Here is a 27362-nt window from a genome sequence, read left to right as displayed (position 1 = left end):
TAAACTTCAACTTGTGATATTTTATTGGAACAGTCAAGATTGTTACCCATCACCTCAAGGTTAGCGATATGAATTAAGATTTAATTTTTTCTCTTTTCTTTTTTTAAAAACCGGTAAACTGATTTCTCTTTAAAAAAATAAAATCTCTGGTCTTTTTTAAGGTCACTTCAGCTGCATTTTTAAAGTGGCTTTTTTTTTTTTTTTTTTTTTCTGGAATGATGGAAGTTGAAACCCTCGTGTTCAGCCCTTTTTAGGGTCGAGGCTGAACTCAAGAGGTTGAGTCAAGTCCATTTTGTCTCATGCCTTCCCAAGCTTTAAATGGTGGACTTCGAGAAGGACACACGCAGGTGGTGATTCTCACCCAGGTCATGATTGTGGAGGTCAATGAGGGATTGAATGGCTTCTTCCACAGAGCCCATCTGGATCAGAGCCATTTTACGGTCCTTCCTGACAAGAAGCAAGAGGTTTAAGTCACATTCAGCACCAGTGCACACAGCTGAGGTCAGTGCAAGCTTCATCCCTTAGTGCTCAAGGTCAAGCAGAATGTTACCTACCTGGATAAATGCCATACGATGTCTTTATGTGATAAAGTTCACTTGTAAGATCAACATGCTTACCCCAAAATCTCACTCAGCTACCTTACAGCTTTATCAACCATGCACTCCATACCCAGGGTTGCTCTTGAATTCTTTCCTCCAGCTGAGTTGGATTGCTATGTGACACTGCTGCTCACTGTTCCCTTAGCTTTAGATTTTGATGTCAGGCAATTCTACCCCTTTCAGCCTAATTTAAGGACAGGATTTAAGAAGGAAAAAAAAAAAACAACCAACTACTTACTGGAAGAATTTGAAGCCTTTGACCATCCCACCATTGCTTGAGAACAACATCTTGAGGTCCTCTTCAGCTATTGAAGGCCTGAAATCAATAATTTTATTTGTTTTTCAGTCAAATACACATCAGACTGGTAAAACAGCTCCCCTCAGAGCCTTTGCTGAGTTTCTCTACCAACAGCACAGCTCCTCAGACTGGAAAGGCTGAAGAAGGACAGCAAGACAAGCAAGCTTCCCTCCTGTCAGCACTTAAAAGTCACATTTTACCCCCACCCTGAACTTGTGGACATCTCCACATCGAGCACCACAGGAGGATCCCCACACCGATACTCACGGAATGTTGGACAGATGGAGAGTGGCAGAAGGAGGAAAGATGTTCTGGAAGTTTTTGGAGCCCGGCTTCTTGAAACGGTGTAAAGGAGAATTCCCATAGTCCTTGGTCAGACCTTGGTCCTCCTGGCCCTCACGAGGGAGCTGCACTGTCTGATGTTTGGACAACGTTATACGGATTGGCTTCCCATGGAGCTTCTGGCCATTCAAATGGCTCATGGCTGCAACGGTGCGACACAGAGCAGAGAACAGCAGCATTTCAGTTCTGTTCAGGCACTTTTATCAAAGCCAGAACCTCATTTTAGTTCTTCCCCAGGCAGGATGCTGCACCTCCCAGGAGCACAGTGCCAGGCATCATCATTCTGCCTTCGAATCACAGAACAGCCAGGGTCAGAAGGGACCTCAGGAATCGTGAAGCTTCAACCCCCACCAATGCAGGGCCACCAACCTCCCCATTTCACAGCAGCCCAGGCTGCCCAGGGCCCCATCCAACCTGGCCTTGAACACCTCCAGGGATGGACGGGGCATCACAGCCTCTCTGGGCAGCTGTTCCAGCACCTCACCGCTCTCACAGCAAAAACCTGTACTGATAATTCCATTATTTTACCCCTGGATTATCTGGCACAAATTACCCATCGCTTCTTCAGAGCTACATCAAATCAATGCTAGATGCAGATGAGCAATTAACACAAGGAGTTGTTTTTGCCTTAAAGAGCAGAAAGCTTTGACCACCCCGTGCCTCTTCATGCTACCAGTCGATAGGTTTAAGCTTGCTTACCAAGCTGAGCCTGGTTTCCATCAGCCATCTGAACCAGGGCATTCTCTTTCTTATTAAACAAAATCTTCACCCTCTGCACATCACCATAGACTCCTTCAGAAAGTGAGGAAACAAAAACAGTCTTAGGGAGGGGTAGGAAGGAAGCCTCCCACAATTTCATTTTAGCTAACCAATCCAAGAGCAAAAAACATTCACAATCAGAACTGATCTCATTCCAACCACGTTTTACTTATTCTGCTCTACTTAAGGAAAATTCTTATATAGCAGAATAATAATGGAACAATACATTAAAGAAAAGATACTGGGTTTCAGCAAAAAAAAAGAAAAAAAAAAAGCCAAAATCTAACTGCCAGAAGACTGAACAATTTAGCATGCTATCACAATTTAAAACTCTTATAAAAAAAAGACATGCAAAGCAATAAATCATGCATAACTGAACGTAAAATAAAGGCAAACTAAATTAAATAGCAAACTAAACAATGTAAAATTATGCATTCAAAACAAACAACAAAAAAAAAAAAGGCAAACTGCAAACTGTACATTTCTGAAGTATCAAAAAAAATAAAATAAAAGTAAATCTCAAATAAATGAAAAAACAAGGTAATAAAAAGTGTGAATGATAACATACCGAAAAGAATAAAGAGGCATTGGGGTGTAACTCTCTTTAGAGAACAGCAGAGCAAGGCAGCGGAGGGACAGGGAAGAGGTAAGGAATCGAAGGGGAGAGCGAGGTTGCACAAATCGTCCACAACGAGGAAGGGCAGAATCCCCGGAAATGGCGAAATTGGTTGATGGATGATGAAGTTTTCAAGATGGTTAATATTGAAGGGCAGGTTGGTTTCCGAAGAGCAGGGTTTGGTTTGGTTTTTTGTTTTGTTTTGTTTTTTTGGTTTGGTTTGGTTTGTTTTGAAAGGGGAATATGTGTGTTTGGTTTTGGTTTTTTTTTGTTTCAAGCAACAACAGGAAGCAGAAGTACCGTGCAGTCAGTTGGCAAAGAAATTCCGGATCAGGGGAAGAAAAAAAAATATTCAGGGATGGGGGAGAAAAGAAAAAAGTAGCAAAAAACACAGGTCAGTAAATACATAAGGAAATATGTAGTGTTCCATCAGTCAGATTTATAGAATTCTACATACAATAACTTGTTTACAGAAACAGTTAATAGGTTTTACCTAGTGGAACACAATGATAAAGAAAAGGCATTTTTAACTTTGGATATACAAAGAGGTAAGAGACAGTATCGCAGCAGAATGACTTTGCAGGCTTTGCCACTCATTGAACTGCAGTTCCCTGAGACAGCACTCCAAGTTGCTGCCATTGCAGAGGGAACGCTTCTCAGATCAGATCAAACAGCTGGAGCTGCTCCTCGAGGACTGAAGACAAAGGGAAGCAATCCATAATTGCATTTTTAATTGTAAAAGAGGGAAAAGCCAATTCAGATAGGAAGCAGTGTCATCTGGATGAGCAGCTGCACCGCTGCCAAAAAAAAGCCTGGTAGGAGAGCTTGCTATGAAAGGAGCTTGGTAGCACTTCACAACCAAGTCTGCTCCCTTCCATCTGTCTCAGGGGGCTGGAGTTGCTGTGCAGGATCCCAGCACTGCTACTAATGATCCAGAAAGGGAAAGCATCTCTGCTCCCACTGACAACTGCCTTCCAAGTGAAAGTCAACGCAAGCTGAAGACTTGAGACGACTGCAGCTTGCCATGGGAAGGAAAAAAAGATGGAGTCATTTCCATTTGCGTGCTTCTGATCCAGAAAAAAAGCCTCCCACCTTATTGCAGCAGTCACTCTGGAGAAATACTGTCTCTTAACTAACTGTTTGTGGCACAGGTAAGTTTCTACAACACTGATTATACAGGCAATGGAAAAAGTTTCAGGTATCAGGTCTGTTAGTTCACAGCTTCAGTACAAGTATCAAAGTCTCTCTAGCCCAAAGATAAGCTGGATGGATAGTGAGGAGCTCGTCAAAACAAGGCATGAAATAACCCAATATGTGAACAAGGCACACACCCCTCAGATGCCACTCTTGGAGAGCAGCAAACACATGCAAAGTAAATAGGGGTGAAAAGCACATTGCCATCCAGGTAACACAAAATCATCCCCCAGAAAACCAAGCTAGGCAGCATTACAATGGTTGAGAACAGCAAGGCCAGCTCTTAAAAGTGTTTTGCTTGAGCAAGCATGACACTGGGACTGAGATGACAGCTTCTGGAATGGCAAAATACACCTCATCCAAACCAGGGCTGCCTGCAGTCCTCAGCATTACTTTATGCCCTGGAGAAAACAGTACTGGCAGGTGAGGAGTAGTCTGAAACACTGCTCCAACTGGTGCCTCTCACCAACAGTGAAGTGTTTTTTCATTGATTACTCATCACATCCAGGCTTCTCCTTTGATGCAAAAGAGGTTTTGTGGTTACTCTGCCATCACTGTTAAGTTTCATAGCTTTGCAAAGTAGGATTAAGTTGTGTGTGCAGTCCCACCAGTTAAAGTGTGCTCAGCAGACTGATCACACGCTATCACACACAACAGGAGATGCTACACTTTCAATCCAACACAGAGCCAAAAGCTGACTGGGAAAAATTCAAGATATCAAATTCTTATTATGATGCAATCTTCTGTTAAAAGACTTTTTGCACATAATTTCCTGCTTTGTTATTGAGGAAACCCAAGCATTTCAACTCACTAGGTCAAATAGAATTGAAAATGTAAACTGTGAGCTGTTAAGGGGTTTAGCTAAGGAAAACCTTCCCGAAATCTTGGAAAGGAAAAAATGTGCAAGCACATGGCAGAGGAAATAACTGCACAAGTGTGAAGTCAAGCTGGCAGGGGTCCAGACACTATACAGAGCAAAGGTCAGAATGAACTCTGTAGTTCTGAATTAATGTTATTAAAAATCTAGAACATGCTAAGGGAAAGAAAGAATGGATGTGACTCTTCTGACCCAGTGACAATACAATACTACATGGGAATGGCAGAGAGATTCCAAATGAAGGGAGGGAGGGGACAGGTATTGTAGTCTTTGTGGGACAAGAGCAGGCAGGCAGCATCCTCAGCTTTTGACTAAAGAGCAGCAAGGTTTCAATTTGAGAGATGGACTTTCTGATTTCCTTTCAGCAACTAGAGTACTGACTGCTTTGAGATTGAGAGCTGGCAGAGCACATCTGCTTTTCTAACTTTGCCGTTTCCTTTAGGACACAGTTGGGTTTCACTTTGAATGATTTTCAGCATAATCTGCATTCAGAAAGTGAAAGTAGAGGTAACAGGAAGGAGAAAAAAAGTAAAATTAGGACTCCACTAACCTCAGGATTCAGATTGCTAACCAGCAGAACAGAGTTCCCTGCCCCAGCGAGGCCGGGAATGGCAATCCGTCCTGCTGCAGCCGCTGCAGCTGCTGCTGGGATAGCCAAAGGAGCTAGAGCTCCATGAACATTTTGAACTGTCAAGCCTGGAAATTAAAGAATATTAACCAGTGAAGAAGTTAACAGCACGTACTCTAGTGTATCTGCTGCACCAGAAGGGAGAACAGCACACCTTCTGTAACATGCAAGTAACCATTCAAAACACAGTGACTCTACTCTAACAGCAACAGAAGCCTCCAGTTCTGGTGCTGCAGGAGGTATGGTATCGTTTCTCATAGGAATTGCTCTTTGCAGTGCCTGGTGCTCAACAGATGCCTCAGCACAATCTTGTTGACTACAATATTTTGCACATTTCACAAGAAGCGGAATCAGCACAAAGCCTCAGCTCTGGTGGGGCAGGAAAGGTCTCACAAACGGTGTCATTGGAAGGGTCTTTCCAACCAGTGCATGCCAAAAAATGCTTTGTTCTTTAACCATGCATATAGAAATCGTCAGCTATCATGCTACCCTCGGCTGATCTCTTATTGAATGAGGAAACATTAAGGCTTCATTTTCTAGGCTGTTCACAGAACACCTCACCACGTTAAAGCGCTGCCCTTCGGAGGGCTGAAGCTTTAGAAACAGCAATGAATTACATGGGATGACCTCCAGGGGCATGGTTTGTATCCCATGAGGAAAGCATACTAACAAAATAGCAGCATTTGGTTTGTGACTGTTCTTTCATAAGCAAGGAAATCCCACCGAGTTACTGGGAAGTCAACATAGCTTGGTATGCTATGAAAAGCTAAGAACTGCTTATCTGCCACTCACAAGTATATTTAGCACCTAAAGCTTAAGTATTTGTCTCATCTTTGGATAGGCATGTAAGCAGAAATATTTTGTTATCAGCAACATGAATTTTAAGCTTCAGAGCAACTGTAAAAACGTAAACTCAGCTCATACTGAATACCAGATTTACTCAGTTCTTATGGGAAAGCAAAGATTCCTTGCTTCTGTTCACTTTTACAGACATAACAGTGGGTTTCCCAAACTCAGCAGCCCCATGAGGAAGAACTAAATGCAAAACCAATAAATCTCCCAATAGAGTAATATTTAAATATTGTTTTTAGTGTTGCTCCCACTCTGATTTTCTTCCTTCCATGTGAATATTGCCTACCCAGAGTAACTACAGCTACACACCTGGTTCACATTACATATTGAAAAAAAATCTTCCCCCTCCATGCCCAAGTGTCAGCTTTTAGGACTTAAAGCACTCCACTCCCCCCCAAACCACCACTACTTAGCTTGAAAACATCAAGATGCTTCAGCAACAACCAGAGAACCTATATAAAATTCCAACTTACGAAGTACAGTACCTGCAGCCTGAGGAATTGCAAAGGTGGGAGGAAAGCCAGCTCCTGCATATGGAGAGGCAGGGATTATTCCTGGGGCACCTGGGAAAGAGACACACATTATACAGATACTCAACAGCAAGAAAACTCCAGGCTTCACTGTCCTCATCTGCCCTTCTATGTATGAATTGGAAGCTAAACCGTAACCACCAGGTCAAAGATGTCTTTAAAGCAACACTGAGTTTCTTCAAGAAATGGCAGCAGCCATTTCCTCCAGCCCTGCTGGGTGACACTGCCAGCAGAAGGCAGCTGTTGACCAGTTGTTACCAGCTCCCATCACTGTTTACCCATGGTACAGTTTCCAGAAGCATAGCTTACAACACCCCCAAATTACTGCTCAGTCTGTGCTGCAAACAGAACAGCAGATGGCACTCGAAGCACAGACAGCTGCTGAAACCTTCTAAGTCCCCACACAAACAGCCTTCACAGCAGCAACATGCAGCCACAAACAAATGCCCATGCCAGTATTTTGCACCCAGATTCAGTGATCCCAAAATTCCTCATTCACACCCTTCTAAAATTCTTCATAACCAAACACACTGAATTAAATCCTCTCCTCCCCAACTACCAGGAGTTGTTACACCTGCCCTGCTCCCACATTAAGAACTCTCACCAAAAGCAGCTGCCATGGTCTGATCAAGAGGAGGCTGGTTATCCCCAGAAGGTAGGTCTGGTCGTGTGTAATCTCTGCTTTTGTCATTATTGTATTTTACATTGAGACTCGTGAGCTTTGAGAAATCTATGCGCAGCGTACAACAGGCATTGTAGATGTTCTGTCCATCCAAAGACTGCAAGGAAACAAATCCCTTTTTAAACACAACATGAATTCGTATTAAATATGAAACCTCTGAGGAGAGAAAGTGCTGCATCACTGCAGGGAGTGCTGCACCTGAAGACAAACAACCTGTGCAGTTAACATCTCTTTCACTCATCCCTTCCACAATTACCCTCCTTACACCACACTGCTCTGGGTGGTGAAGCTCCCTCCCACTCACACATGCAATCTGCCACCTGGGAGATGCTTTCACAAAGCCACACACACACACATTTGTCCTAGAATAACAACAGCAAGGTGAAAAGTTGAAACAACACAGGTATTTAGCACTGCAAGCATGGTACTCACCAGTTTGGCATGCTGAGCACTCATAGGGTCAGCATATTGTAACAGAGCCTGAAACTGGTTGTTCTTCGTGAACGTAATTATTTTCAAGACTGTACCAAATTTGGAAAAAATCTGCAAGATAATATTTGCACACTTTGTCACCCCATCACCAGAGCTGAGCATCGTATTCACATTTCACATTATTAGAAGCAAAAACAACAACTGTCCTGTCAGCCTGTAAGCTTCCCAACTTGAAAGTAGGTTTTAAACTACACCACAAGCACTGTTTATCCTACATCATGGCAACTGCTTACAGAAGAAACAGGATTAGCTCAGTGCACCTTTAATAAGTCCTCATTTTAACATCACTCATACGGGAAGATGCATAGAGACCTTCACAAACTCAAACATTTTCAGAATTTTGGGGATTTTTACATGCAGTCCTACTTGCATTTTAAACAAAGATCAAGTTGAGTGACTGCAGTGCAGAGCAGGAATAAGTTTTCACATAGGTTACTGCTCAAGTGACACAGGCACACTTGGTACAGTGCAGTATTTCCCACAGTGGTTAAGCATCACTGTGGGTGGAGGAAGCAGTGTATTCACACCAGTTCTGAAACTGTAACATTTGTCCTTTCAGCCACACCAGGTCGCAATCCCACTACAGCAGGCCAGCAAACCTCTGCAAATTGAGACTGGCCAGACTGAAAACAAAACTAAGCCTCACGCAGGCATCAGGGTCTCTAGAAAGCAGAAAACTAACAGCTGTGGTCAGAGCTGCTCTTTCCAGAGCTTGCTTTACAGATACAGACACATGCTGTTACAACTCTAACACGTGTAATTCCCTATTTGTTTCTTTCCCTTCCTCCAGGACAGTCTGCAAGCTGTGAGGACGTTGGGTTTTTTTTACCTGATGCAGAACATCTAGAGTGACAGGATAGAAGAGATTCTCCACAATGATCCTCAGCACAGGGCTCTGGCCAGCCATCGCCATCCCTGCATCCACAGCTGCAGCAGGAGCTGGCAGTGCCAGGTTTCCTGACTGAACAGAGTTCACTGCTTGCAGAGCTGCTTGGGCACGCTGCAGAACCAAACATCCTGTTAGACTGACACTCCTGCTTGCAAAAATACACATTCAGCTTTAGAGTTTCCCCATCTATTTACTACAGAACAACAAGCAGCAATTTTACTGTTCCTAGAGCTGAGAATCCAGTATTTCAGCACATTTCAGACGTGGGAAACACAAGGTCGCCTCAATCAATAACAGCAATGCAAAACACACTAAATAAAATGCTACTTACACTGCTGTTATCTATATACTCTTGCTCAGCACCCACTAATGCTGCAGAGTTATTCCACTGCTCAGGAAAAAGGTAAATCCAGGCTCTTTTGGAATGCAGTATCACCTCCAATACTCCAATACTATCAACCTCCAATACTGAAGCTGACAACAAAATCTAACAAGTTCAATGCACAACTGCCATAGGGCTCCAGCAGCGAGAACTGACTTGGCAGTTCCTGTTGAGTGTCCTTTCTGCGTGACATGTGCAGCAAACTGTGGTTTTGTCAGAGGCACCAAGCAGTGGCACTTCATCTGCACAGCAGGAGATGCTCTGATGCCGATGGAAGTCGGGCTGAAAAGTGAGGAGGCAAACTGGACGTGTTAGGAAGCCTTTCCTGATAAGGAGGTGCAAGTAACCTGAACTTCTTTCCAATGCTCCAGACCTGAAAGATTGCCAAGAGCAGCTAAGCCAAAAATGGAACTTTCTACTATGCAGAGCCTGTTTTACACATCTAGACAGCCCAAGGCATTAAGAACCACTGTGCTCAGTGCTGCCTGCTTCCAAGCTAGCCTCTCTCCAGCACTTACAGGTTTTGCCTCCATCAGAGCTTCATTCTAGATAAACTTCTTAAGCACCAGCAGCATTTTTGAAGCACTGTAAGTCTTTAGAGAGGCACTGTTACAGTTTCTAATTAAAGAACACTAGAGTGCAATTTTTTTGTGATCTCACTTATTTTTTCTCCCCAACATTAAGGAAGTTTTAGCAGTCATTTAATAGTCTGCTGAAGCTCTGGACAAAAGCTCTTACAGTAGATATTCTTCCATAAGGTGGAAGCTTGGGGTAGAAATCAAGTTGCAAATGAGAAAGTTGCAAGCAAAGGGAAAAAGGTGGTCAGAAGCAGCCATGCTGAAAGAAAGCCTATGAGAACCTAGATGAGAGGCATTTCTATTCAATCAAACCCTCAGGAAACACAACGTGCTCTTTTTAATACTTTCACAGACATAGTTCATCTCAAAACCCTTCCAGGCCTACACCAGCAGCAAAACCACCAGCTGGGAACCATCTCTCCCTCCCACCTGCATGACAATGTTAAGAAAGAAACTAACTGCTTGGTTTGGTGAGTTGTCTGTCTTAAGCTCCTTGTGGTTGGAGAACTGGATGTAGATGGGTTGGCTTCGAAGGACTGGAGTGACTGTGGTGTAGTAGTTTACCATGGTGTTGGCTGCCTCCTCTGTATTCATTTCTATGAAAGCCTACACAGAAAGTCAAATCAATCAATTCAGCACATTAGCAAAGCAGCTCACACTAGCAGACATGAACACTTATCAGTAGCACGTGATTGATGAATTCAGAGGGAGCTTCTAGCTGAAATGAACAGCGTTTAATTTTCACAGCTGCACTCATAGGCCATTAATGCAACACCCAACTCATCCTAAGATCTTTATGCTACATATATTTGGGGGACTGGCAATGACAGAAGTGCCTGCTGCAACACTGGAGTAGAGCAGCAATCCAGACTCTCAACACTTACTATAACAAGCAGCTTCCCACACTTCTGTAAACCTACTCAGTGTTTCACACCTTTGTGGCCTTCTTTATTTTAGAAGAAAAACAAGGAATTTTAGCAAGTCGTTTACATGAAGCACAGAGGTTGCTCTGTGTAATGCCCAATTGGAGGAGCTGAATTCCACACCCCTGTGTGTCAGATGCCACTGTGTCAGACCACCCCTCTGCTGCCACGTGTGGCACAGCTACCAAATGTAAAAGAAGACTGATGGAAGGTTCAGCCTGCACTGCTGTCCCATCAGCAGCTGCATGTGACATCACTAGCCAACACAGTAAACCAATAAGCATTACTTTTGGAGCAGCCCTTCCATGAAATCACACTACACATCAGAGGCACATTGATGAATCACTGGGATTAAAGACACAGTACTTGAAGCAACGATTAAAGTTGGCTTGCTTTTTAACTCCTTAATTGGTACAATTGCAGTCACAAAGCTCACACACACCTTCTGCATTATCCAGTGGTGCTTCAGCTTCACTCAGCTCATTTTTTTCTATCTGGAAAGGTATCCTTAATATGTAAGGTTACAGTGGTGGTTACTCAACAACCAAACTGGCTGCAGTGAAAAAGGCCACCTCACAGCACTGCTGGCCAAACCATTTACCTGGCCTGTAATCTACAAGAACAAGCATGATGCTAATTATAAATGACTACCAATAATTACGGACTCAGCTACTTGAGCAGCCTGAAAATAGTATTTTCTACAGCTCATGGGGCAGCCACGGAAAAGTAAAACACAGCACGCAGAAGTTATCAATCCCAATGAGTCACAGCCATTCTGACACCTCGGAGCTGCTTTACTGATGACAAACTCCAGTCTTTGTCAACCTCTGCTGTCAGTTGTGGACACTGTACCTGGTTTTTGCCTTTCAGCATCAGAAGGTTGGTGACCTTGCCAAAAGGTAAGCCCAGAGAGATGACCTCAGCCTCCGTGACGTCACTGGGGAGCTTACGGACGTGGATTACTCTGGATGGGACCCCAGCACTTCTGCTGTCCCCTTTGAATTTTTTGCTGTCGTTTCCATTAGCTGTAAAAACAAAACAGAACGAGAGCAGCCGCTCATTAGGGTGAGTTTGATGAGCAAACACACCAGCAGTACCCCTGATGTGCATCTTGTGCTGCCTGTCCATTTATTTCTATCACAGAGAAAATCTATTGCCTAACTTAACCTGAGTCTGAACACAAAGTTTTACCCCTTTTCAGATTACACGAATGTGAGTGATGGGGCTGAATGTCACTGCAATGGAACATACCCTCCAGTGGCCATTTTGCAGCAGGCAGATCTCCACACACTCACATTTCTACTGCTTAATTCCAATCCGTTATTTCAAACTGCTGCTTTATTTCTCTTCACTCCAGCATTCTTAGCAATGAAGCAGATGTGATGACGTCCTTCTCAAACAATCGACATGATAACAATAAATACAAGCCAGTAGATTACATCTGGATTACATCTATGGCACTATCAGACGCTGATAGGGTCTGGCAGGGCAAAGCCAGGAGCTCAAAAGAGAACAGCAGCTCAAGGTAAGATAATTCAAAGCCCTGATGGCAAAACTCTGTTCTGGTGGGATCACTGACCTCTAGATGGTGTCAGACTCCCGGAATAAACAACAGCACTTTGCTATATATGGCCAAAATAACCCTATGAAACACAACTATGTTTCAAGCAGACCAGTTCGCAGCAAAACTTACTTTATTACTGTAAAATCGTTAGAACAAATGTTTTGAAGCACATTTTTTCAGTCTGCTAACCATCAAGGTGCAAGACAAGGTGGTGCTGAACAACAAACTTACAAAGGCTTAGTAAGTATTAGAAATATATGTCTTTAATTTAAATGTATATATATTAAAAAGCAAAATCAGACCTCCTGATAGCATCTGCAACACCCACCAATTGCTATTCCTTTCTTAGAGGCAGTATTACCTGCAGAAGAAGCGTTGCTGCTCATGATAAAGGGTCCGTTAGTAACACAAGTAGAGAAAAGCTCGTCAGATCCCCGCTGGAAGAGAAAAGAAGAGAGGTAAACTGACAGCATTTCTACTGAACTCTGCTGTTTTCAGAACACCTGAACAGAACAACTGATATGAAGGTGCAGAGAAGCTGAACAGAAGCGCAAGTGAAAATATACTGAGAGTCAACCTCATCATCATCAATTAAATATAAGTAAGATCCAATTTGGTAATTGAATAGCACTATCCAATGGCTCCGTTGAGGTAAACACCAGGAATCTCAGGAGCTGAAGCATTGCTGAGTTGTCTGAAGCCAGTGTCGAGCACTGGGCACTGATACTCACTGCTCCCTAATAAATAGAGCCATATTCCTCATGATTGGTGTCAGGCTGATTTTCATTCTTTAAGCTTAAGCTTGAGCATTGGTAGTTGATCTGAAATAGCAAAGCAGATAGCGACATCTACTCATTAGTATGTTTTCTAATGCCATTCATGAAGATTAGATCAATTATTTTACTGTGGGCTACCAAGACTAGAGGAAGTCTTAAGCAAAAGGCAATTTGTGACTTAATGATGAGATAAATTTGCTATTCGCCAGTGAAAATGGGATGACAACGTGGAGATATTAAGAAATAGATGGAACTCTCCCCCCTCTCCTCCCCCAAGAAAAAAAAAAGAAGGGAAAGAAAAGAAAATGAAGCTCCTTGAAGAAAGCTGCTCTAAGACATAGATAAGTAGAATCATACAGGATAATGTGTACTATCAGACCACAGGGTTGTTTTCCAGCCACAGTCCTCAGAACAGCAGCAGTGTCTTCCACAGGGCAATGGCACAGCAATACCTCAGCACACGCTTCAGCCAAAGGACCGAGCATTCTGAAGCTGAGAAACAAGCACCACAGGTACAAGGTCTGCAACCACATCCTCCCTTGCCTCTGGGGCAGGAGGACTTCCACACTGAAGTCACACAGCTACTTGCAGAGCAGAACAAAGCATCTCCCTTTGGTTTTCCACAGTGCAGCACCATGCCTTCCCGAGCTTATTTAACCAGAACTCCCAAAAGGGCTCCTACCAGAATCACTCTGCCCAAGCAAACTGATACCACACAACTGATAGACATGCATTTATTTATTCCAGGCCTCCTGCTATCTGCAGGCAAGGTGTAATTCCATCTATTCACACACCTGCACTGCTCTCCCTTCATTCCCTGAGAACAACACCGAGTGGCTCTGAGAGCACTGCGTGCAACTTCAGCTCATGACAGCAGTCCCTGCGACCCAAATGATCTGAACTGACCAGAACTAATCTAAACTAAGAAGGCCAAAAGAAGGCATCGCTATGACTAAAAGCAAACATTACATTTCATTACTACTTAGCACAAGCTATACTTCAAATCAGTAAGAATTTCAAACAAGATATGCACAGGACCTCAAAGCTCACTGTGAGCACGAGCAAACACAAATTCAGCACCCAAAAGCACCTTCTAATCTCCAAGTTCTTTTACATAGCAGTGTCACAGTAGAAGACCCCTAGCAGTAATAGGAAATAAAGCCCAGCCCTGCCTTCACTCCCACCCAGGCACCCCAGTGGAAGCTGCCAGGATGCTGCTCCCCCCACCCAGTATCTGCTGGCACCTGCAGTAACACGACCTGCACAGCAACAGGAGCTCTGCTGGCTGCACAGCGAACAGGTCAGGAAAGTAGGTCACACACCGAGCCCAGCACACTGAATTACAGACAGGAGATTGGGTTTTTTTTCTTCTTCAGATCCTGAATTTCTTGTCTGACCGCTCAGTGCTGCTCTTCAAAGCTGAGCTCGAGGACTTTGATGTACTGAATAGGTGAAATTGGGGCAGGTTCCAATGCCATGCTTCATGTGCTGCTGCTGGTCACCTGCACAGCACTGACCTGGTCCTGCAAAGGCAAGAAGCACCTATGGCAATGTCAACGAACAAAGTCATAATGAGCAATGGCCCTTTTAACAGTTGCTGTAATTAGCACTGGGATTTCTGAGTGCAAGCAAGAGGCAAGCTGGTTTTTGCACACCCAGCTCTGGTGGCCCCACACAGAAGTGCCAGGAGAACGAACTTAGAACAGGCCATAGCTGGGGTGACACCAGGCAGTCAGTGCAGGGAAGCCTTCAGCAGAAGGAAACCCCACCAGCTGCTGCCTTTTCCTCTGCATTTCTTCCTTCATTGGTGCTGCTGGGACTCACCTAACTGCAAGTCCCTGGCGGTGGATGCTTTCTGGAATAACAAGCTGCCTGAGGTAAAGCAAAAACAGCTCCATCCATCCGCACTCCATGGTAGGAACATCAGTGGGACTCTCAGCAGTTGCCTTTACAGTTGCAGCGATTGCCAAGAGGTCTTTTATTCTTTAAAACTGTGTTATAAATAAACTCAAATGCCCCATACAAAGCAATGTGTTGCATCAGACTCAGAAGAAACAAATCAAGTCTGGCTGTTTCAGAAGACGCAGCTTCTTGCCAGCACCATCTCCCTTGGGGATTCTGAGCATTACTGAAAAGGCTAGTAACAAAAAGTGCAGGTCCTGAACTATTTGATGTTTTTATTCCTTCATTTCTTTGAGGGCAGAACTCATTGAGCCATAAGGAAGGAAGGAGGTGAGCACACAGCTGTGTGGGTGCTGGGCTGCTGGCCAGGCTCAGCCCACAGCACTCCTCTGCCTTTGTATTCCCAAGCACCTGGGAGAAGCCCAGTTGTGCCACACATCAGCCAGCTCTTCACATGAAAATCAGCCGCCCCACTCTCAGATGTTAATTCACACTGACATTTCTGCTCAGCTCATTCTATTGCAGCTGGTATTTTTACAAAGAGATTAACAGAAGCAACACTGCGCTAACACAGTAACACCGCTCTGCAGAAACTCATCAGCTCAGTTAATAAACCTCTTCCTGTTTACACACAAAAAATACCATCTTTAAAGCTGCATTGCCAAACCTTACCTAGTCCAGGGGAAGGCTGTTTCCAGCACTACCAGCACCAATTAGACACACTCTGCTGACAGGTAAAGCATTGCCTGGGAGTGTTGCTATGACAGCAACCTCCTTCTGTCCTCAGCACACAGCTATGGAAGGCCTGTTGCTCAAGCTGCATTCAATTAATGCAACACTCCTGCTTCATGTGGGCTCATTATCAACATTTTAGCTCCCTTTCATGAATTAGAGATGGGAAACCTGCTGCAAGGCAGAATCCCAGTGTTCCCTAGTTTTCCAGGTTACATTCTCAACCACCCCCCAAAGCCTTTTGGGCTTTAAAAGCACATTTTAACAACTCAGTTGTAAGAATTTCAAATTAGCCTCTGCTTTCACAGCTTAAAAACCAATATTTAGCTCACAACGCACTAACCATCTGGCTCCCTCTCACTAGGATTACACCTGAACTTCACCATGGTTGGGAATGAACAAAGGCACACCTAGAAACTCCACAGAAATGTCCAGCTGCCCAATGTAAACCTTCAGCCACTCCACATCCTGTCATTCATTTCACATTACAATAAACCAACCTCGTTCTGCCAGTGCAAAAAGCTTAACATACACACACAGTGATCAAAGCAAGAACCTAAAGGTCACCAGGTGATATCAGTACATGCTGACAGCTACCAGAAGGTAAGTGTTACTGGCAGAAAGCAGCACGAAGCTACTAGCAGGAGACAGGGGAAGACAGCCACCATGGGAAGGCCAGCACAGGCTACCAGCTGGCCAATATATATATGTTAACAGATGGGATCAACACACCAGCATCCCTCTGAGCGCCATCTCCAGCCCTGCAAGTCTGTCCCGTCAGCATCATTCTTACACTACATGCTTCCTAAAATCATGCAGATTTTGGACCCTGTAAGGGACTGCCATAATAACTTTCACACACAATTTCCCAAACCCTTTTTTGCTCTGCTAAAAGTAGAGGAGAGTCTCAGAGCACAGAAAGAACTGGGCATCTCCAAAGTGTGTTTCAAAGGCACATGAGCCCAGTCCCAAAGGAACAGAAAAATGCACGCTTTTGAGACTCAAATCTCTCTGCAAAGGAGCTGCTAAGGAAAATCCAGTGCAGTGACCTCATTCACACACATTTTTAGTTACATTCCAGTGTTTTCTGCTGAGATTCAAGAGATAGGAATGGAGATAAATTTCAACTACTGGGAAGAATGGTGCCAGTTTTCCTCATCTCCCACAGGAGCCTCACACAAAGCAAGGCTCACTTCTACCCCCAGTGCTCCTTTTCCCCCTCTGCCTCCAGTATTCTTTACCTGTTTCATGGCAGAGCAGCAAGAAAAATAGCAGATTCTTATCAGTGCATGAAAACACTTCTGGAAAACACATGATAAAAGCACATTCTCCTTCAAAGGAGGAGATTTAAGGTTAATACAGAGCAACTGAGGCCTGCAGCCTGTTTCGTGGCTGTGAGGTGAGCCGTGGCACTGCACCATGCAGTGGCTCTCAGCTGTAACTGCATCTCCCACAGATGGGACATCATCTGATCAGACCCAAAAACAAGAGCTGGAGGAGAATCCAGTCCACTCCTGGTTGATTTTGATGCACCAATTCAAATGCAGAAAGCCCTGGAACACTTGCAAGCTAAATCCAGCCACGTGCTACGTGGGCATCAGCACACTTAGATTTCAAGCATTTATTTCAAAACTCTGCTCATTTGGGGACAGCAAACACCTGGCACCTTTAACTCAGAGCTGCTTAAATTGCTGCAGTCCCACTTCTGTCTGGGCCACAGTCAGTGTAACAGCCATCCATGAGAGCCAGCATGCTGAACTTCCCAGTAAGCCTCACCTACTGGGTACACACATTTCTCAGCATCCTGGAGCCCAGACTCGCTGGTCGTAGCATTGCGTACAACTTGGCACTCAAAAGCCTGTTTTGCTACAGTACATCCTGCCACAACACCTGGTACAACATCTATAGGAACTCCAATCTATACATACGCTATGAGACACCAGCAACTTCAGCACGACATGAAGCAACTGCTGCCACAACCCGAGGTGGGATTTGGCAACAGCACGCCTCAGCTCCGGCACACAGCAGCTTTCCAAAGCCAGATCCTTCACCCCCTCATCACATCAGCCCCTCCCTGGCTTTCTTTCTCAGCTGCTATGGAGACACTCCATGAAACAAACCTGCCCTCTGAGCAAATAAAAGGTGTGGCCATTGCAAATAGCTCTAAAATTCCTAAACGGCAAGCGCTGCAGCAATGCAGTCATTCTTGCTTTGTAGGACAGCACACACCCAGGCTTTATGATCCACTGTTCCCAAGTTGAAACTTAACTAGCAGTCAGCCTTGAGCTCCTCTAATCATTACAGCAGAGCAGACAGGTTCTCCCTAAAGCTGAACGCAAATAGCAGCACACAAACACTGCTGGATGAATCACTTTGGAACAGATGGAAGCGATGAAGGAATATTTGGTGACCTAACCCATAAACCAGCAAACTGAGCATGCAGGTTCAGAAGGAACCCCACACTAATTCCATCTCTTCCAAATCATTATTGTGTAATAACCAGAAACTGCTTTGGCACAGACCAAGCAATTACACTGAGATTACCACAACACACGCTGAACTAAGAGCAGAGCTTGATGAGTTTCCATGCAAAGCTTAGCAGACAGCTGTACGAGAGCCCCACGGAGGTAGAAATTAAACTACATTTGCTCTTCCTCACCACCTTTGTCATCATCTCACTAGCAAGAGTGCATCCCCACTCTCTTCTAAGCAGGCACAGCTTCAGCTTGTTTCCACACAGTGCTGTAGATGCAGAGTGAAGAACTGCTTTAGGCAGCTCTGACAGCTGGTGAGCCTCTGACAACAACCTTGCTTACCACCTGCACTTCAACTGACAGCTTGAAACCCTGCTAATAAAGAACTGAGGCAGTTCCATCACCCACCATTGCTCACTGCTTGCCTCTGCACAGGAGTCCCCTATGAACTGCACACAGGTGCACAAAAGCATTCTCTGCACAGCAGATCCCCCAGATGAGATGGAGCATTTCCCTTCCCCCCACCGTGTGCTGCAGCCATGTGCCCTACATGTGTGATCACGCCTGTTGCAGGCAGGCCACAAGAGCCAGCTTGTTGCAGCCTCTCACTAAAGCCATAGGAGAGGACTGGAATTTCCTCACAGCATTCTTGGCCCTCTGCCTGAAGCCATAATTACTGTTCCCATGGCAAAAATCCTTGCTTGACCACAAATCACTTCTATGCAGGCAGTCTGTATCACACTCCAGCAAACCCCATTTTAAAAATTAACTTCTCAGATGTCACAAAAGTGTACTGTATTTTTTTTCCCTCCCCTCGAAGTGCCATCTTCTGAAGAGAGCTCAATTTAACAGCAAAACTACAAGGATTGCCCAGCATTTCCAGCAACATTTTTTAATTGAAATGCAACTTTAAAGAATGATGATATATCACAGTTCATACTCGATGTCAATCCTGCTTAGAGACCAGGCCCAGCACCTTCAAGTCCAAGTACCGTGCCCCCACCTAAAGGAGATGCTTCCTTCCTTCCCAGATATTAAATCATGGACAGATGTGAGACTCAAGTCATGCGTTTCCAATCTACAGCACATTCCAGAAGTCCATGCATTGAAAGTCCTGTTACAGAACTGTAATGAGTTTCCTAAACAAGTTGCCATATTTCAGACTGAAGAGCTGATTTGGAATTCCCAGGAATGGCCCACAGTTGCCACCCAATGGAAAGGAGGGCATCAGGCAGCACAGCACTCAGGTATTCAGCCATGAGAACACCTGGGAACATCAGTTACAGAACATAAATACAACACAGATCTCTGTATACTGAACACAAATGTGTCAGAATTCATAACACGTGAAGGATGGGAAAACAATCCTACAAAAGGTGCCCGTACTTCACCTCTAAAACAAAGCAGAGCAAACATACACATTCCTACAAAGCCTTCCATTTCAAAGCTGGACTGCAGTAACCCAGAACATCTTATAGCAGGGAGACAACCAAGAGGTCGTTGCTGTGAATCATTCCTGACAGTTTGCTCTGCAGTGTTTTTGGGTTACAGACACTTTCCCTGCTGGCTCGAGAAGCCTCCAGCTTTGGGATATTTCAGTCACACCAAGAATGTCTAAAAAGGTGCCCAGTGTTCTCTCATCAACAAAACAGAGAGCTCACAGCTTTTGAGACTCATCTCCTAACGCCTTAAGGAACCTGACAGAGTTGTGTTCCTACCTTCTCTGCACATCCATAGTAAAAATGAGTCGGTTTACACCCCAGGCCAAGAACAGTTCTCCAGGTGAAGCGCTCATGTCCAGCCTAGGAGCTCAGCCAGCAAGCTTGTGAACACAGCTAGAAATGCTTTATAAAGGCAGCAGATCACTCAACTGCAGCTACACATTATGGTAAGTTATCAAGCAATTATAAGGAACATCTGCTTCTGAATGGGGGGGAGGGAAAAAAAAAAAATCAGTTAATCCTCAAAGCGATTTCAGTGATGCCCCAGGGGTCAGAAAAATGACACCAGAACAACAGAGCTCTATCAATGTCGTTATTGTAGCAAAGACTGAAATATTTCTGTGATGTTACAGAAACCTTCTGCAGCCCTTCCAACCGCTTTCTGCCAAACCAAAGGAAAGCAGATGGAAACAGAAGCACTAAAGAAGCAACAGCAGCATCACAAAGAGCTGCAGCCGATGATGCTTAATGGTTACCACTGAGATAAGTGCTCTCAACAAGCAATTGATTACACAACCCGGTGATGAGCTGCCTGCACCTCACTCCGTGCACACAGCCCTAAGAGAAGCCCTCGCTTTGTTGCTGCAGACAAGATTTTAACCCACCTACAGCAAAACCCACGGTAAGAATGAAGTGTTACAGTTTACCATTCGACAACACAACTTCTGTTGCATAAGCTACACCGACACACTCAGTGACTTGATTGAGCAATCAGATAACATGGCTGTATCAGAAAACGTTCTCAAGAACTTACCTTTATCAAGATGTTTCAACTTCCCTTTTTGCTCTGAGATCCGATTCAACCATCTCAACCCTCCCCTTCCCTGCCTTAACACGCAGCTTCATTTTCAGTGCGCTTCTCCACTCTCTGCCCCAGTGCCCAAACAGCACACAGGCTGTTACAGCTCCGTCCTGCGCTAGGAGTGAAAGCACGAGCTCAGGATTTCTCCCAGCCCTCACTGTAACCACCTGACTGCTCTGTGCCCCACAGACAGAACCACGAGGCACTCTGTACCACATCCTGAAGCTTTTCAAGACGGACTGAGAGGACCACAGTTACAGTTTCAGAAGCTTCTTAATCACATTTAGCTGCGTAGAAGCGTCGCTTAAAGCTGCAGATTAACAGATGCAACATTAATTCCGATTTAGGGGGCTTCCACCTAGATTAATCAGATTACTCAGAGTGGTGGTCAGGAGACTGCTTGCTTCACTTTGTGAAGTAGCTATGAACTATTAGCCAGCTGTTCTGCCCATCCTCTAACCTCCCCTCCTTCTCCTTACTGGAAGCTCAGCTCCTTGCAGCAGACAGTGCTCAGTGCTGGTTGAGAACGCCATGCTGTCACCACGATTGATTCAGATTTCAGATCATCACACTGCAGAAGTGAGAACAACCTTGCCCTTACAAGCTGCTAAAGAGGTTTCCTTCATGTTTCATGCTCCTCAGAAACCCTGGAGCACTAACACACACAAACACACACACCTGTGCTTACAGCACTCGCATCCAGTTCTGTATTCTCAATATTACAACTATCTGCTTTCTAGGAGCAAATTCTCTCTAATACTTCTCCACTTGCACAGACCCACCAGAGCTCGCACCACACCACCCCAGCTCCCCTCCACATCAGCCCTATCTCACACTGCATCACTCCCCCAGCTATTTGAGCTCACACACATCTCTGTTCCTTACTCAAGGTATAAGTAATGAAGCTGTAACACAGCCACAAAGCTGTACGGCCATTCCTCCGAAGGCCAACATCCACACACTACCAAATAAGAACTGCAGGGCTGAACTGCTGTGACCCTGAGCCCAGAACATTACCTACCATGTTCACTAAGGAAAATAAAAAGCCCTCAATACACCAAGGAGAGCCAATCTGTCCCACACATTCCAGTTCAGCATTTCAGAGGAATGTGCTTTATCCTGTGAACGCAGCAGCTATTACCGAGCAGCACAGATAAGGAGGCTCCTGTCAGCACTTTAGTTTCAGGGCTAGGTCTGCCCTTTCAAAACCTGAGGCTGGAGGGTAAAGGTCATATTTACTGTACTCACAGGAGATAGAAATCAGCAGCTAAACACTCCATTTTGGGGCAGAAGGGGAATTCTAAAGAGAAAGGACCAATTTCTCCATTGAGAACCATTATCTAGCACACACAACAAGCACAGCTTGACATTTTAGCAGGGGAAAAGGGCTGTTCCTAAATGCAATAACATTCTCTTCTGACAGTTGATAATCAATGTCCAAATGCCAAGAGCTAAGTGCTGAACTATAATAAAAGTTTTAATGCACATGAAACTAAATTACCTTCTGGACATGGTACCAGAAATAACCCCTTCAAGCTCAAGATCTACATTTGGCGAGGCTAAAATTAGGTCAAGATGCTGAGCAGTGTAAAAAGAGAGAAAAAGTGAGAAGTGCCTACCTTTGTACCAACTGTTATATCTTGGACAATGCTGTAGAAAAAAGAAAGAAAAGGATTAAAAAGTTAGATAGGTTTGCCACAAATATCCAGCATAGTTTACAGCAGTAAGAAAAAAAGCAAGTCAAAGTGCACAGTTGTCTTTGCAGGTGAGCCAAGGACAGTTCATACAAAGGAAAATTATTAGATGGTGATGGTGGAGACCCGAGACCCAGCAGTCCTAGGAAAATAAAAATGCAGCTCTTCCTCTGCCCAGAATGGAACGTGCCCCTTTTTAAGCATAATGCTGTGGGGTTGAAACTGAGGACCCCACGCTGCACGAGTCCAGCATTCTCCCTTCACAGGAATGCAGTGTGATGAGAACGCAGCCTTCGACCAAACCAAGGGCAGAAGTGTCAAGAGTCAGCTCCATCACCAACAGTCACCTCCACCATGCTTAAAAACCTGACACTGGACGGAGTGACCTCCCCTGTTCTGTAAAGAAACCCTCCCTTCACTTTGAAGGAGCAGTCAGCTCAGCACTGAGGATCAGCAGCACTCAGAGCTATTGGTGCTCACAGCCCAGCTCCACGTGAGCACAGCCAGGCAGCTCCCAGCCTAACACAGCAGAAGGAAAAAACAACTCTGTCACGGATGCTTAAGCTTTTAAAGTGAGAATTTCAGATTAACTGATCAACGTGAACAGTAACATAGCTGGACACCAAGCAACCTGGGCTAGCTCTTGTCAGCAGCACCCATCACTGCCATGAACCCCACAGACTGGGATCAGCTTGTCACACTGCACCCCAGGAACCTTCCAGAGCATCACCACACCTGGATGTTATTTCCAGCTCCAGGCAGGCAGAGGATTTCAATTACACCCTTGCACTGAAGATTTTTTACTTATTTTTATAAATAAAATCCAACTCGTGGTAAAGCAGCAACGTAACACAGCTGAGATACGAGCACCACGTGCAGCACCACCCATTTCAGCTCCTATCTTTCAAACAGGATCGCTGACAAAGTCCAAACGTCCAGGGCAGAGCACCCAGCATGGCTAGCTGCAGCCAGGAAGGACACAGCACTAACAGAGAGCACTGCAGTCATTCTTACGACAACATGAAATCTGAAGTATTCAAGAACACCACTCAAACCTCAGCCAATAACAGCAGAAAACTTACAGACTCGTTCTTCCTTCCCTGCCCTTCTGCACCACTTCATCTTTTAGGGAATTAAATACTGCTCCATCTTATTATTAAGCCATTCCCATCTTCCCAGCTCCACAAATGAGCTGTCACGCACGCCCAGGCCAGCTCAGCTCCTCACACTTCCTCCTCCAACCCAACCTGCCATGTCATCACACCGCAGCAGTTTGCAGCTGGAGCTGCAGCCTGGCAGGGGTTGGGATTCTCCAGGCTCTGCCCAGGTTCAGACGGGTTCTGCTGCACTGCGAGGGCCACCATTAGCGAGCAAATCACACCCACCTGGACGTACCAGCTTAGAGAATCATTCTACAGCAACTGCTACATATGCTATGAGTATACATTTCTTCAATTAAAATACATGCAATGACCCACGGGTTTCAGTCATTAAGGTATCTCCAGCAAAGTGCATTACGAAGAAGGAATCTCTCCAGTTTCCAAAACTCTCAGCCTTACCCCCAGCAACTGCTCCTGCTTCCTGTTCCTCCTGCGGGCCTCAGGCACAGGAAATGTTTTACATAAAGTCGCCTTAGCAGGGGACAGCCTTTACAATTATCCAACAGGAAAAGCTTTTACATGCCAAGCACTACCGAGCCCAGAATTGCAACCCGTGTGATAAACTGCACAGAACTAGCAGCAGCACTTATCTATTTTTTATTAAATGTGATATTTTGTTTCTCCTGCACATTATATCTTCAGCTGTGTTCTTATCATATAACAAGCTCCAATATGGGATTCATAGTTCACTTCCTAGAAGAGCTGGCAATACAACCAGTAATTAAGTTACTCTTAACATAAAATGAAATGATTCCTGCACTAACAGATAAAAGATTAAGTACCAGGGCAAAACTTGAATCCCTCCCCAAACAGCCTTTCCATACAAACTCCCTGCACGCAGTAAGGATCAACCAGACACCAAACCAGGCATCATTTAGGGTAGGAGAAATCACAGCTTTGCTGAGGGCACACAGTGCCAGCCAGAGGAGCTGCTGAAACTCTAACAGGGGACGGCCTTCTTGGGGTAAGCAGATCACACAGAGATCCTCCATAGGCCAGGAATAATTCAGACTCGTAACTTAAGAGCTATTGTAACATATGCAGCAAAACAGCTTTCCCAACTGCATGTACTGTAAGGCACAGTTTTGGGATGTGGTTTTCGTTGGATTTTTTTTTTTTCTTTAATGAAAACAGACGTTATTTCAGTGTAAAGGGCACACCATGTCCCAAGCCACGCGATGCACGAGGAGAAGCGCTTTGGGCTCGCTGTGCTTTAAAGGCTCTGGGAGCACAGACTGCTTTTTGGGGGCTCTGGGAAGAACCGCAGCTCAACACCGCGCTCAGCAAAGAACGAGAATCAGTTCAAGGAACGAGATCAGCAGGAAAACACAGTTAGCCTTAAAGCAAACACGACTGTAACGGGGGAAACCTCGGAGCAGAACCAGCGGGGCAGAGAGTTCCGTGCCAAAGGATCCGAAAACCGAAAAGCCGAACCCGTGGCTCCGCAACCCCTCCCTCCCCACATCTCAGAAGGGTTTCAGTTGCCTTTACTTCCACGTAGAGCGTCCTCGCGCTCCCACATCGCCTCCACGCCCCGGAGTCGCCCACAAACACGGGAAGCCCCGCGCCTTTCCCCGCTGCGGACAATGGGAGCGAATCAGCCGCAAGCGCGCCCCCGCCGCCAGGTGCGCGCTCCCGTCGCCAGGTGCGCGCTCCCGTCGCCAGGTGCGCCCGCGCCCGCCACCCCACCTCCCCCCACACACACGCGCGCGCACGCGGGGACGCGCTCCAGCCCCTCACGCCCACGCGGCGCCGCCGGGCCCCCCGCACCCAGCAGGGCGGAGCCGCCGCTCCCACCTCCGGGCACGGAGCGGTGCGGCGCTAAGCGCGGCCTTCCCGAACCCCGCAACCGTGGCGGTCTGTTGGGAGTGGGGGAGAGGGGACCCTCAGTGCCCCCCACAGCCGCTCCTCGTCCGGTGGTAAAGAACCCCCGCCTCTGCACCCCCCGGCTCCGGCTCCTTCCCCTCCCCTCGCGGTCCGACCGCGCCCACGGTGCCCCCTCCCCCCCTCCCGGTACCGCCCCAGCCCCCGGCGCGGTACCACAACTCGATCCCTTCCTTCGGACCCCGGGAGGGATCCCGTAACGCTCCCCGCGGTCCCTTGGAGCGGCTACCGGCGCAGCCCCGCCCGCGCCGGCCGAGACTCACCCGTCCATTGCACACGGAGGAGACCCGCAGGGAACGGAGTGGAGACGCCGGAATAACAGGAACGAGCCCGACCGCTCCGTGTTATAGACTCACAAAATGGCGGCGCCACCCGGCCCGCCTCACCCGCGCCAGTATCCCATTGGCTACTGGAGATGTCATCTTGATGGACGGGGCGGGGATTACCCTCCTCCGGAGGTTGGCGCCCTGGAGCTTCTCGACGCGCCTATTGGCTGCGGGCGGGGCGAGGGGCGGTTCTCAGCCCCAGTGTGTGGCGCGATTGGATAGGCTCCGGGACACGGCTGGGAGGAGCCATCTTGAGAGCGGGAAGGATGCCGAAATGCCACACGCGTCCGCCATCTTGATTGGGGGCAGGGCATGGAATAACCTAATCGGGAGCCATCTTAAGTACGGGCAAGGGCGCCAACGTGCACATTGCGTTATCATCCGCGGCGCGGCCCGGCGCCTTGCAGCCTCCTGTGCGGGGAGCGGCCGCTGCCATCTTGGCTACGGGTAGAGAAGCCGCGCGCTGCTGTCAGCCGCCATCTCGAGTAAGGGAGACTCGATCAGTTAGGTTAATTGCCAGTCTGGTGGGGGGGGGCTGATGAAGTTAGACAGCACTTAGGAGGTGTTTTTTTCTTAAAATCTAGGGTAAAATCTGCTTGTTTATTTGCGGGTTATGTCTTAAGGATAAGGATTATGCAGAGAGGGAGTGCCTGAGGTAAGGCTGTGCTGCCTGAGGCGGCGGCCCCCTCAGGTGCAGCTTTGGCAACGTTTGCTGACAGAAACACCTCTTTTCCAGTCAGTGATTACTTAGATAAGCGTGTTTCGTGCTGAATGTGTGTAATTGCTGCATATCTCCCAGAGGCTAAGGTAAAAATCTGCGCTTTTCCAAACCTCTAAAAGCAGTACCTTTGCAGGTGCTGGGTCAGCTACAGCGAGTTTATATGCAATGCAAACATATGCATATGTTAACCATAACCATCCACCTCCTCTGCGTGACAAGAGATGCGGATCCTTTAAAATCATTGAGAAAAAGGAGCAGTTGGGAGCATCCCTGTGGTTCAGGTGGTCCCAGCAGGCTGAGCAGTGCTCACCCCACTGCACTCCCACCTGGCAGCCCTGGGCTGCTCCTCCTGCTCACGCCATGTGGATGAAAGGCTGCGTGTTTCTGTTTAAATATAGCCAATATTTCCTCGCTGGGAATTCTACCAGCTTTATTTATTGTCTTTGCCTCGCTTGTCATAACCCTATCCTTTGACTGCAGCACAAAAATTAATTGTCCCAGGCCTCCCTACGAGTCCCTGGTGTAGCACTGAATCAAATATCTAACGTTCGGTCGACATTGATCTTGGCTTCATTAGCTGCAGCCCTGTTTTGAGTGTTTCTAGGCAACCTAATACTGGTCTTGCTGCAGAAAGGATCCCTCATCCCTCACTCGCACACCCACTGCTGACATTTTTGTGAAAACATTTGTACACATCTGCCAGTCTTGCCTCTGTTGTCAGTGGTAAACAAACACATGGATGGAAGCACAGGAGCTGTAACACAACGGTGTCTGTGGCACCTGCAAAGAGTTTGGGCAAAGATTTAAAAGCGCAGATGAAACATGGAGTCGTGTCCTTGGGCAGCGCTTCTGTTTAATGTTAGGTAGTTCTGACAGGTATGGGCATGCCTCCTGCGTTCTCATTTCCTTCTGAAGCCTACACTAGACAGGTAACTATAGGAGAAAGAAAAAAGAAAAAAAAACAA

At 46.1% G+C, this 27362-nt stretch overlaps 1 protein-coding gene across 5 annotated transcripts; it reads right to left on the bottom strand.

The window, feature by feature from the left end:
• Positions 1–25717, bottom strand: PTBP1 (polypyrimidine tract binding protein 1). 5 transcript variants are annotated; one of them, XM_042891172.1, is made up of 15 exons: positions 25614–25717; positions 22232–22262; positions 12567–12642; positions 11494–11666; positions 10178–10324; positions 8699–8869; positions 7810–7920; positions 7300–7474; positions 6639–6728; positions 5236–5381; positions 2567–2600; positions 1939–2031; positions 1165–1381; positions 838–915; positions 1–447 (listed from the first exon to the last, which is right to left on the bottom strand). In XM_042891172.1, exons 1-15 carry the CDS (start codon positions 25619–25621, stop codon positions 315–317), a joined length of 1683 nt encoding a protein of 560 aa, XP_042747106.1. In that variant the 5' UTR covers positions 25622–25717; the 3' UTR covers positions 1–314. The 5 variants fall into 5 exon arrangements, with proteins under 5 accessions (XP_042747106.1, XP_042747107.1, XP_042747110.1 ...); XM_042891173.1 differs by having other exon boundaries at positions 6651–6728; XM_042891176.1 differs by lacking the exon at positions 25614–25717 and adding an exon at positions 23389–23415.
• Positions 25718–27362: the final 1645 nt, after the last annotated feature.

This window comes from Lagopus leucura, unplaced genomic scaffold (assembly GCF_019238085.1).
Source record: "Lagopus leucura isolate 7727_CA_CO unplaced genomic scaffold, USGS_WTPT01 145-17_obj-0_obj, whole genome shotgun sequence".
Lineage (NCBI taxonomy): Eukaryota > Metazoa > Chordata > Aves > Galliformes > Phasianidae > Lagopus > Lagopus leucura.
Note: the sequence above shows the minus strand (reverse complement) of the source record. Positions and strands in the feature narration are given on the sequence as shown.